Raw genomic sequence first — 13,652 nt, forward strand, 5'->3', positions numbered from 1 at the left:
TTATATATGTATAATGAGAACGTAATTTTTTGCTTCATTTTGTGTGCTTAATACAAGCCCTTTGCGAGGTACTTTGTTTCATATTAATAATTAAAATCGAAGTATTTATTTTTTAAATATTACAACAAAATTATATTACAGCAACTTTAGATTATACAATATCAATGCAAAATAGAAGTATATGTTTTATTCAACTTTTGCACTCAATTTTCTACTTTCCAAAATAAGCGAGACACTACAGTTTATTTATATTTACAACTAATGTTGTGGACTATGATACTGTTGTTTGGAAGTGCAGCTGATATCCTTGGATGCTTGACATGCTTGCAATAATACGGTACGGTTTGAAATTTTTGAAATGGGTAAAGGCAATGGAAAATGTTTAGTGCATCTAGCAAGAAACATATAATTTAACACAGAAATGAGTAGAATTCGCAAAGTTGAATTTAATTTGGTAAATATAATTGCAAGAATTTTACTGGTTTTTAGTCAGTTTTAAAATTCTCTTTAGTGTATTTTTAGAGGGGGCAAAAATAATTTAGAGGGGCCAGTGTCCCCTTTAGCCTCTTAAAGGCTACGGTCCTGGATTCAATGCGAACAATTGCACGTAGTTTCAAACTTCTTATGTCCTGCAGTTTCAGAGATATGGCGAAAATTGAAAAGAGGCGTTTAACTCTTCTTTTGACCTATAGCGGTTGCCTTTTCTTTTCTTTCTTCGTTGTCTTATTTCCGAAATGTCGTCTTATTCTCAGTCTAAATTTCAAGGATAATTTTTGTACAAAATTTCAAGTTTCCACTCAAAATACTTTTGGAAATGTGATGAACATCGAAATACAAGCCCGTTTGGTACTCGTGGGATCGCAGCTAGTAAAATATCCTCAGCCCATGTTTTGAACATTAGTGAACATTGAGAGCAGGGGCGGATCCAGGCCGGACTTCTGGGGAGGACGGTGGGTTGTAATAGTGCTTCTTAGAGCTACTTTTAAGAGCTCCAAACTCTGGATGGGTTTTATTTATATATAAAATAAGAAAGTTTCCTCTTCTGGGGGGCGATCGCCTCCTGGATCTGCCCCTGATTAAGAGAAAGTTCAAGCTCCCTTCCCTTTCTTGAGTATTTCATAAAAAAAAAATCGTCTTATTCTCAGTCTATGGTTCAAGGAGATCATTTATAAAATAAATAAATCATAAAAATCCTACACCTAATAATTTCGCAGATATGGTTAGCTGCAGTTGCCTTCAATCTGCTCTTTTCTTGCTTAGAAGTCGTATTTAGCAAAATCACTATTTATCCACAACCTGGGCCTTAAGGAAAACATGGCTACAAAATTTAAAGTTCCCTCGGCCAACGGTTTCAGATGTCTGTTAAGGAGGAGTGAAATGAAATGAAATGAAATCTTTGAGTTTTACGTCCCACGGTTATGCCGGTTAGGCTAAAGGAGACGGTGATGATGAGAGATGAGTGAAATGGTGGAATGAAGAAAGTGGGAGGAAACGGGAGAACCCCGAGAAAACCCACGAGCACGATGTTTGTCCACCACAAAGTTCACTTGGCGGGGTTCTCCCGTCCTTGGCGGGGGCTGGGATCGAACCCGGGACCCCAAGCACCAGAGGTGAACGCTCTACCACTGAGCCACCGCGCCCCCATTAAGGAGGAGTGAATCAGTGCGTCAGTAGATTTTTCTCTTTTATGTGATACATAAATTAAAACCAAGTTACAAGACTCGTCTAAATTGTAATTTACATCTTTATTTTGATTTGCAAGCAAATGAACTTAAGCCAAGCAGTCAACAAAAACAGTATTCTTGGTATTGTGAGATATAAATCAAACGTCAGACTAATCCACATGCTTCTAAAATGGCCGTTTTGTGGCGTCAACGCGCCCATCCATAAAACTCAGCACACACAAACTGTATAGACTCGTCTGAACCTTTCAGTGACACAGTCGAGTAGCAAAAATGTCTATCGCGAAGTGGTGTTTATTCCGATTAATCATTGTTCACGCTTTTTGAATTCGGGCGTCAAAGAAGAGTATGTAAAAGACTGCAAGTGCACGAGAGAAAAGGGATAAGAAATGCTGTAACAGACAATGCAGACGTCACTGACAGCGTTTTCGAAGATGCAATGGCAGAATTCCTGTCTGTCCCATCTCACATAATTTAAACACACTTTGAGAGTTTCCAGCTAGGAAGAAATACTGTAGGGGAACATGCCATGTGAAGAATTCTTTCAATTATTTCAACAATGAAAAAGAGAAGGTCTACTAGTATTCCTGTCTATTTCTCTTCAATCTGTGGGTGGACAGGAATACCAGCCTCCCTTCCCACTTAACATTTTAGTGAGATCATTGGACCATACTGATGGGTGCTACATCTGCTAAGGTCTTTCTTATTTGTTCTCTCTTTCCTTTGTATCTCATTCTCTTGAATCTTTTTAGGATTAACTCTTTGTGTTTTACAGCCTTCCTAAAGCTTGTTTTCTGTTCGTATTTGTAGCAACTCGGTTGTCGAATTTACAGGTTTTTTTTAAAAAAAACCTTTATTCCTTTTCTCTTGCTGAAAGTGTTGCCAATGTCCACGCCCATAAATTTTTGCCTACAGAACAAAATTCCCTTTCCCAAATAACTTCTTTCTATAGTACTTTGAAACAATAGTAAGTGAAGAACAATAAAGATTGACATAAAATTAATTATATATATATATATATATATATATATATATATAGATAGATAGATAGATAGATAGATAGATAGATAGATAGATAGATAGATAAAGTATAAAATTTCATGTCAATTTTTATTATATTATTTTTATTATATTATATTATATTATTATATTATTATATTATATTATTATATTATTTTATTTTTATTATTAAAATTTCATGTCATAACAATAAAAATTGACATGAAATTTTATACTTTATCTATCTATCTATCTATCTATCTATATACATACATAAAAGTATAAAATATACTGAAACTCTTAATATTTAGTCATTCTTGAAATTGAGTATATGGAAATCTGGAAACTATGGGATTATTGAAAAAACAGAACAGAAGTGTACTAGGTGTAACATTAGTAACCTGAAATTATAACCAGATATTCCACCAGCTTCGATTACTATATACAGTTTCGTCGTAATACAAGATTAACCTCAGAAGTGAATATAGAACATAGGTACTCTGAAGATGGGCTAACACTAGGATAAGCCCACTTCTTTGAATTCAGATTTCCAATATCTCTTAAAGGATAACATCTGACCTCCTGATACTGCAAAACAGCTTTTATTTGGAGGTCTTTCTTTATACTCCAACTTTTACTGAAATTTGTAACAAAAATCAGTAAATTTGTAACAAATTCAAGAAAAAAATATTCTATACAGTGATCTTCTGTGAATTAGTTGAGTTGCTTTGGGTTTAGAAAAATATTGCTTAATATGATTAAAATATAGATATTTTGACGTTTCTATTATTCTGATACATTTCAACGCTATCGATAGCGGACAAAATATGGTAATCTTCATCGTGCAGATCTTCACTAAAACCTGTACGGTAAAAAGAAGTACATAAAATGAAAATTTTATACACCATACGGATCGTATCACATGTTTCGGTGGATATATATATATTCATTTTCAGATGTTACCGGTATGTCATTGAAGCCACAGATGTCCTGCGTGTGCTAGTAGCCGAAAAAAGCTAATTTAGGTGCAAATCTTGAAATAAAAGTATGATATATATATATATATATATATATAAATCATGTAAAGAGATATGTATGGTACTATGCTTACAAATAGAACTCGATATGAAGGTCATAGAGGTTTCTGAAAGAGAGAATACAAGAACTTTTTGGTTCAGGACTCAAGCATTATTCGAATTCTATGTAACAGAAGTTTACGTAAATAACTATACATTTTCAGTTGTCAAAATCTAAGATTGTTCCTGAACACTTACTTCTTCCCAATATGTATTTAAGTTATGCTTACATTTCAATAGAGCATTAATGAAGTGAGTAATCCTGAAAATATATCTAAATTTGTTTGAAATGTAATTCAAGCATTGACTGATTGTGCTATAAGTGCAACACGTGAAAAACATAAACTCAGTAGTAGAGTACGCATCTCTGGTGTGAAGGATCCCTGATTTAATCCCATACTGTGTGAGTTTATGTGAGGTAAAATCATGTCTTTTTCTCAAGCTTCTCTCGTTCCCTTTTCATGGCTTTCTCTCAAGATTCTCTTTCTCTTTTTCGTGGTTTTTCCTCAAGATTCTCTTGTTTCCTTTCCATGCCTTTTTCTGAAGATTCTCTCATTTCATTTCCGTGGCTTATTCTCAACATTTTCTCATTTCTCTTCGGTGGCCTTTCCTCAAGCTTTCTGTGACTTTTTCTCAAGATTCTCTCATTTTCTTTCGTGACTTTTCCTCAAGATTCTCATACTTCTTTTAATTAATACTATTCCATTAATTACTTCATTATCGTTATTCAATTGTATTTATTATTAGTTTTCTTTAGATGTAAGCTATTATTTAAAGAATATGAACATGAAACTAGAGAATTCATTTCATTTGATGAAAATACGCGATTTTAATAAATCAACTTATTCATGTCTCTTGGTTGAATCAAACAGAGATTACATGTGCACCCCTGTTTTCTCCGTAGGGATTTCGTATGGTCTAGAAACATCCGAGCTAAAGTGATAGTGTTCTTGCCTATGGTAGAGGAGAAAAGAGTTTGATTCCCTGTGTCAGCAAATAGGATTCAAATATAGCCTCAACGCTGGAAACAAACGGGAAACAAATAATATATTACCAGTGTGCGTACTCAGTTAGCTACGGTCCTCAAGTAAAAAGCTCAAACTTTGTCTATTTTCCATAGTATTGAAGTAGTATAACTGAACAGCAAAAGCTACAAAATACATTTTAACTTTATTGAAATATTGTCTTTTTACTCCAAATCAATTAAAATAACTGAGCTAATTGAAGAACAAAAGTTAACGATCTACATTTTCTTCTTCTGTGGGAAATTATTAGGATTTTTGAAAACAGTGACAACTTGGTGCATCTGCTGCCGTTCGGAAATGAGTTTCACGTGACCGTTGAGTCAGGTTCTACGCCTAGTTTGTTGAGGCATAATATTTTTCAAGTTTGACAAGAATATTAACATAACACATACTTCCAGAACGTTTTCGATGGATACTTTGGCTTTAGAGTTAGGTAAACGGATAAGAACCCGAAAGGTTTCGTAAGAAATTAAGAGATAAGAAACAAGGGAATTTGTTTATTCATTGTACGCTTTCTCTCTCTTTCGACATGTAGAGATCGCAAATATTTTAGATCGTAAACGGACATATAGAGATCATGTAAATATTTTCTGAAAACCTCTAATAATAATGATTATATATTCCTGACCATATTACAGGTATCCAGAATTACTAAATTTCTAGATATGTTAGCAGATATTTTGCGTTTATCTGTTCCAATTGTTATCACAGCGCTCTTAGGGACAATACTATAGATGAGATAATGATTTGCCTTACTCTCACTTTTCGATATTTCCATACGTTTTCGATGTTGTCTCTCAGACTTTTATATTTAATAATTTTTGTACTAAAGGTTGTGCGTGTATTGTGAGTAAATGGCACTACTACATCTATAAGAGTTATTTCTTGGTTTATTTTATTGTTGATAATAGAACTGTGCGATGCCCGGTCCATTTGCAATTATTATTATTATTATTATTATTATTATTATTATTATTATTATTATTATTATTATTATTATTATTATTATTATTATTATTATTAAACTATCTTTTTTCATTCTTCGTCCAATTGATACTGTAAAATGTAAAATTATAAAAATCGATACATCTAGGGTTAGAAGAATTCCCCACGCTAGGTAACCACGGAAACTAGAATATGAATCTGGTGCCTACATCTATATATATAAAAGAGAACGCACAAATCCTTTGTTCCCTCATCACGCTAATACGGCTGAACCAATTTCTTTTATTTTTGGGGGGTTATTAGGATTTGGACCCTAGATGGTTTTTATCATATCACTTTAATTTTTAATTACCAGTGTCTTGAGATAATTGACCATTCAAGTGTCCATAACGTACAAATCCTTTGTTAGTTCATCATAGGTAAAAATAAACGTATTTATATGCAACCCGCATGACCGTGTCACTCGGCGGGTTAACATAAATGACAGGCGATATAATGTTAACATTTACTGCAATCTACTATGGTTTTTATCATATCACTTGAAAGCGAAAACTTCCGGGATGACCGCAGCGAAGCGGGGCGGGTTAACATAAATGACAGGCGATATAATGTTAAGATTTACTGCAATCTTCTATGGTTTTTATCATATCACTTGAAAGCGAAAAAGTAAAAATTATCTAAGTAACAAAGTTTATTGCGTTCCGGGGTGACCGCAGCGAAGCGGGGTGAACGCTGCTAGTATATATATATATATATATATATATATATATATATATATATATCAGTCTAATGTTTGCTGCTATAACTTTAGATTTTTGTGTACTTGTACGTATTAAAAGCAAAAATGCACCAGGGCATTCGTTACTTTCAATTAGCCAGAAAAAAAGGAACTTCAAGAATTTTGCAGAAAATGAAATCGAAACATTGACTCGACATTCTAAGAACTAACTTTTGAATTCTACCATGGATTTTGAACAACAAAAACAAGGAATTATTCACGAACGGCATGAATTCAAAGTGCTTAGCAAGGCAATGAAGTTAAGGGAGGTTTTGAAAAAAAATGTCAAAGAGCGTTTCCTTTTTTAGGCACGTTCCTTCGTATACCATGTTACTCGAGTCGATTCTTGCTAGTGAGAGAAAGTTTAGTTTAATGAACCTAATGAATAACTTGAGGTCATTAATGGAGCCAGACAGTCATAATAATTTAGTGTTCATTAATACGAATGGTCCATCATAAGAGGATTTCGATCCATCCAGAACCGTGAACAATTGATATTTCAGTGCTCAAAGTACAAAACATGTACGATGGGTTGCTGAAAAGTTCTTAGCCTTGTCCTCTTTCCACCCACATACGTAGAACCTTAAGAGTAGGTTGATATGAAAGTTTAGTATTTTAGTAGTATGTAACGATGAAAAAAAAAGTTTCTTGTTATTAACATAACTGTTTATTTCTTTTATGCTTCAAATAATGATGGTGGGGAGGTTGAAGTAAGTTTCGAAGTTTGTGAGTGTCAGTCACCATCAAGTTTTTGTTTCCGCATGAAAAGTCTGCAAAGGGCATTCACACTGAGATGCCACGAACATTGGGGAAGTAGTGCCCTTCCTAGAACACCATCAAAGCCTGGATAGTTCGTTTCAATACTGACCACTTCACCATTGAAGATAAGTCCCACAGCAAGTGTCCTCCAACCTCAACCGACCCAGCAACATGTGAAGCAATACATGAACTAATCCTTAAGGACAAGCAAATATACAGTGTTTTAAAACAACACGGACAACGGACACGGGAGGTGATTCCTGACACCAAGATAAGACAAAAACTATAGACCAATCTGGGTGCATAAATGCTTCCTTTCGGGGTTATAGGCTACCGAAAATATGAAGAATTCAACTTTAAAGATCCATAGCTCCAAAACTATGGGACCTACCGTAGTCAGGTAAATACTTCACTTACGAACTAATATGTGCCCTATCCAAAAATGCATGTTTCAGAATCCTGAGGTACTTCCACAACAATTTTTATAGAGGGAGTTTGGATACGAGCATATACGGGAAGTAGTCGCCAAACACCTCTACAACTATTGTTCGGAAGTACCGCAAGGTTATGAAACACGCAGTTTTTGATAGGTCCCATAGAAACTAAGGACCTTTAAAGCTATGGACCTTTAAAGTTTATTTTTTCATGTTTTTGGCAGCCTCTAACTCCGAACGGAAGCATTGGTGCACCCAGATTGGTCTATACTTTTTGTATTATCTTGGTGTCAGGAATCACCTCCCAAACGTTGCCGGTGTTGTTTTGAAACACCTTGTATATATTTGCTTGTCCTGGAGGAACAGTTCATGGACAGCTTCACACGACGCATATATATATATAAAGTCCAGATGCTGAACATTTCACGGGAGCGTGTTAGATTCATTATTAACAGTATATCGACATGCACAAGCTTTCAGCGAAGTGGGTGCTGAAATGTCTGAACAGTGATCAGAAGAAGAAACGAGTTGAACGATCCAAGGCAGTTTGGGCCCGTTTTGAGGTCGGTCTCTGAAGTTTTGGCTCAATTAGTGACTAAGGATGAAATCTGGATCCATATATATAATTCTGAGATCAAGGATCGTTCAATGGAGTCACTTCAGGCCTCCAAAGTCAAAGGACGGTCATGGCTTTTTATGAGACAAAGACGGTATTTTGTTGGTGGACTATCTAACTCAAACCTCTAATATCATCGGTTGATATTATGCTAATATTGAGCCAGCTGCACCAGGTAATAAGATGAGACAACGGGGGAAGTTGTCGTTTGCGTGCCAATTGCCCAGCTCACACGTTCAAAATCATGGCTGTCAAATCGAACATTTTGGGATTCCAATTAATCCTCATTTCCCCTATTCACATGATCTAGCTCACTCTGACTATTGTTCGTCCCCAAAATTGAAGGAACACTTCAAAGGACATAATTTTAAAGGCAATCCTGATATCCAACGTGCTGCGGAGACCTATTTTCAGGCCCAATTAAAGGAATTTTATTTGTAAATGTTAGACAAACTGCAACATCGCTGTACCAAGTGCATCAAGCTCAGAAGAAGTATGTTGAATAACTCTAATTTCATCCCTCTAGCTCTACTCTTTTCGAACAAAGTCAGGAAATTTTCATTACCTTCTTGTACATGAACACAGTGAAGCACACACACTGCTGCATTGCAAGGCTTCACTTATATTATATTAATTGCTGTTGTCTTTGAGGCATAAGTGTACCATAAGTTAAGATTGCAATTTTTATACGAGTTACTATATATAATTTGTGTAATTAAAAGCCTATGACTCTATCAAATTGAATTTATATTACTTTGGTGACTGGTTTTAAGGAGAAAATTTTTCGAGTTCGCACATCCTGGAAACTCAAAAATTCAAAACCTTAAAACATAAATGTTTTACGAAAACGAAATATTTTTGAAATGCCCAAAGAGTTGTGGGAAAAGGGAATTGTTATTTTAATTGACACACTGTTTTAACAACCTAACGTTTCTTTATCTGTAGTGTGTGTGTGTGAGAGAGAGAGAGAGAGAGAAAGAAAAAATAGACTTTCTCTCTCTCTCTTCAGTTCATTGGACAGTAGCCACGTGTAGGGGGTAATTTAAGCCAAAATGACCGGAAAGACAGAAAGGTACGCCAGTTGTAGCACATACAATTACTCTTGATTCGGATTTAGCAACATGTTTACTGTGTATATAACGTTCCTTATGTTCCCCTCTTATACATCACAATTGTATGGTTCTCACACAACTCCATAATGGCCATCGCTGGATGTGTTTAAAGCATTTCATCTGTGAAACGACATTGAATCAATACTAAATAACTGTTGGAGCGAACACAAAACCCATTTTCTTATCTCTAACGCAATAACAGTAAGAGGAAATCTAATGAATTCACCAGTCACGGCTAAATTTATCATTCACTTACCATAAATATCGACGTTTAATTGGATTGGACACCACGTAGGGATGGGAACTTGCATATTGATTATGATGAAAGCATTCCTTTTATATTCCGACTCGTTTGTTATACAGTTCACAGCAAAAAAAAAAGTTCGAACTTGATTAAATTATTAGCTAACCCACATATGATCGATATTCCAATACTGTAATATATGTATTTTGGATGCAGGGACGGAAATGTCCTGGCAAGCATGCTTTTATAGATAGCATGGTAGTTACATATGTGAATCCTTTTATTTAAAAGTGGGGAGTATTCATTATATTTTTATTCAATTTATGAAGCAAAATACTGGATTCAAAAAGGTTAGGTCTCGTAACTCTTTAGTGCATGATACAAGATTTATTCCTATACAAGATTGATTAAGTTCTATTAATTTTGTATTATCTAAAAATTTTGAAAATCTCTGCCTATTCAAACACAGTAATCCCTTATAAAACTATAGTGAAACTATAATTTTGTATTAGGGATTAATTTGGCATTAATTTAGGGATTAATTGGTTTGGCAAAGACTTCAAAATATTTCAGTAATAAAGCTTAATCAATCAAATATAGTAGATACAATATAATATAGGCATTTAAATATGTAGGTAGGTTCGTAAAATAATTGCTTAATAATAAATTAAGTTAAATAAGTATTTTTTCTTAGAATAAGTACTCCTGCGGAATAGCTATTAGAATAAATTATGTATTTTCAATTTTAGCGTTTCTTTGAATTTGTCATATAAATATTATTGTTGGCAACAGTTTGATATGTAAATAATTTAATTAGTTATAGTAAGGATATGTCATTATTTATTAAATCCCAATTAATTGTTTAACATTTAAAATTGAAAAAAATATTTGCATTATATATACAACCTACCCGCAAAGTACAGATTAACTCCATTATACACTTTCTCCAGTAAATTCCGAAACTAATTTTAGTACGCGTTTCTGTAACATACAGAGAATTAACGTCCTTAGATTGGTATGCTTCTTTATACGAAAAAAAATAGACAGTCCATAAACGATCAAAAAAGTGCACTTTCTAAATTCTAAGCACCTATACTAAAATTGAATTTTGTCATAATTTGACTTTGACCTGTTAACAATAGCGAATATAGTACAAAGTTCACTACAGTTCATGTTAAGGTGTCACGTCAGAAGGGCCCGGACAAAAGAGCGAGGACAGAAAGCCCCAAGTAAAAATGGCCCCATGTCAAACGGATCCCGCGACAGAAAGGCTTTGGTATAGATTATCCCCCCAATTAAAAAAAATACTTTTGATATATATATATATATATATATATATATATATATATATATATATATATATATATATATATATATATATATATATATATATATATATATTAAAATCTTTGACTTTGAAGAAATAAGACGCATGCTTTCTTTGAGCTACGCAGTGATTCCTTCTGAAGAGTATTTTAGAAAGATCAGTAAAGAATAAAAGGTGTGTATTTAACCCCTTCCGATTAAAAAAAAAAGTTCACGATAACTTTTATAAAGTTTATTCCATTCTGATACTATATTAAATGTGACAGGTTCACAACATTCTAAAGAAAGTTAAACTACATAGCAAGTTGCATTGGGCATAATTCAAACAGACGTCGTATTCAACAGAGTGTAACAATGTCCCTTTAGAGGATACAAGTAATAACTTCAGTTGTGGTGATAGATAAGAAGATGAGTATTTTTCGCTATTCTGCGCTTTTTGCATTTTGTCAGTCTAGCGACGCTGCATCGGGTTAAGTTAATTGAATTCGAACAGCTCAAATCTTTGGTTACTACTACTACTAGTAAAAAAAAGAAAATAATATATTATTGACGAGAAGACATTAAATAAAGCAAGGTACTATTATTTTACTGGACAACAGACATTTCGAGTTATTAAACGAAACTTGATACATGTTTTCAGAATAATGTAAATTAAAATAAAAAAAAATATGTTGGTGCTAAAAGCATGTACTTCAGTTATCCGTTTCATAAAATTAAGAGATCTTTATGGCATTTGTTGTAGTATTACTAATACAACATTTCGATGAAGATACATCAACATTTAGGCAGGAAATTAAAAGTAAATATTTTGGCTAAATCGAACTGATAATAGACGCGAATTAAAATATTTTATGAATCTAATTATTATATTGGTGGATATTGAAAATAAGCACACATTTGGAAGTTAAGGTAATATGGTATCCTGTTGTAAAGTGACCCATATAAATTAATTTATGTTTATGGAATGTCTTAAAATATAATGAAAATTTCTGTGTAGGTAAAAAATATGGGGACACTTTATAAAATTCTTTCACATTTCCTTTTTTACTTTCAATACGTGCGTTAATATATTCTAAACTTTATTTTTCACTTGTTGCATGCGTAAATTATTGCTTAGAGATAGCTACGCCTAGTATATGCCTGTTATGTAGATTCATGAGCCTCAAGATTTAAAAAGAAAATTTTAAAAAATCGATTTTTATAGTACATGGGAAGTGTTTTGTTGGAATTTGCAAGCATACTGGTATAGTTTGAAGTTAGTGAAAGATAAGAGGGAAGATTGTTCGCGTCCATAACGCCAAGCATCGCTAGTTCAACCCTAAACAATGAAGCTGGTTGGGAAGTCTCAACGAAAATGTAGCTTAAATAACTTCACGAAAGACATCGTATGTAAAGTTGTTTTATTGTCACAATGTAGATATTTGCAAACTTCTATGTTGTAGTTGATATAATCCTCTTTTATTCCCTTATTCTTGACCGATTTCAGTTCCAATTTAAAGAAATGACAAAGAACAAGCCTCTTTGGGAAGACCCAGAGAAAGAAATCATAACAATTTATTAAGTTACCCTGGAGTATTCAGACGGATTCGTAAATGCATTTCGTGTCGAATGGTCGAATGATAGAAGCCCGCTTTCACCCTTTTCAATAATTTCAGAACTTTTTAAAATAATGTGTTCATTTCAGCAGAACGATACAGGATTAAAAAATATCCAGTTTGTTCATATTTATAGCTTAAAAAAATATGGCCTCAACACCACGAGGATTTGTTGTAAATATTCGTTCTAGTTGTTGACCTAGACAAAGTAACGAAAACAGAAGAACATTGACTTCATTGAATTTTGTTGTACAGAAGATTGGATATATTCTGAATTACAGACACTTGGGCATCTACCCGTATAGTTCTTGATAGTTTCTTATGCATTATTGAGTAGTATATCCGAAGAGCAAACAACTGCAGGTATCTCTTTCCTCACGGGACTGGTAGGAAAGATCCACGTTCGATTTAGATCTTTTCCGTGAGTTTTTCTTTTGAGCGGTATCTGTTTTCCTTCCACGATATTTATTACACTCACTTCTTTTACCACCATTCACTTGATTTATCATTCTTCTTAATAACAGCATAATAATCCTAGAACGCAAAACAATAATAATAAAATAATTTCCTTAATTTCTTGCTTCTACTATTCCTCATTACTGGAAAGATGAAGTGAGATGCTTACCTGAAGACTTTCCTCGAGCTTTCTCTTTTGACCGCGTAGTGTCGCCACCTCCTGAAGAAGTCGCTGGACATCATGTTCGCGATTCTGTTGAGCCGCCGGTGACGTGCCTGGCGGTCCAGCGCCACTACCTGTGCCCTGATTCCCACTCACAAGCGAGCAGCCTGAGGTAGGGGATAAACCCTCGTGACGTAGGGCATCCCTGAGTTGCGCCTCTAACAAATCCCTACGCCTCTTTTCTTCGGAACGTACACGACGCAGCTCCTCTTCTTTGGAGTGCATCGCCCTACTAAATTCCGCTTGCATTGTTCTGGCAACAGACTCTCTTTGGTATTGCAGTGTTTCTTGCTGGTTTTGCAACAACCTGCAAAAACAAGAAAAAACGTATACATTAACAAAGATTCTGTAAAAATGAATATTTAATCATGCTTGTTATTAT

General features: G+C 34.2%; 1 protein-coding gene across 7 annotated transcripts in view; it reads right to left on the reverse strand.

The window, feature by feature from the left end:
* LOC145689749 (uncharacterized) overlaps positions 1-13,652 on the reverse strand; it is a 506,237-nt gene that overhangs the window by 377,442 nt on the left and 115,143 nt on the right. For all 7 annotated transcript variants that reach the window (XM_081763962.1, XM_081763950.1, XM_081763957.1 and 4 more), the window contains exon 3: positions 13,217-13,577. In XM_081763962.1, the coding sequence (XP_081620088.1) occupies positions 13,217-13,577 (361 nt within the window). The remainder of the gene's footprint in view (positions 1-13,216; positions 13,578-13,652) is intronic.

The sequence above is a fragment of the Thermobia domestica genome, chromosome 1 (assembly GCF_964235325.1).
Source record: "Thermobia domestica chromosome 1, izTheDome1.hap1.1, whole genome shotgun sequence".
Taxonomy (NCBI): domain Eukaryota; kingdom Metazoa; phylum Arthropoda; class Insecta; order Zygentoma; family Lepismatidae; genus Thermobia; species Thermobia domestica.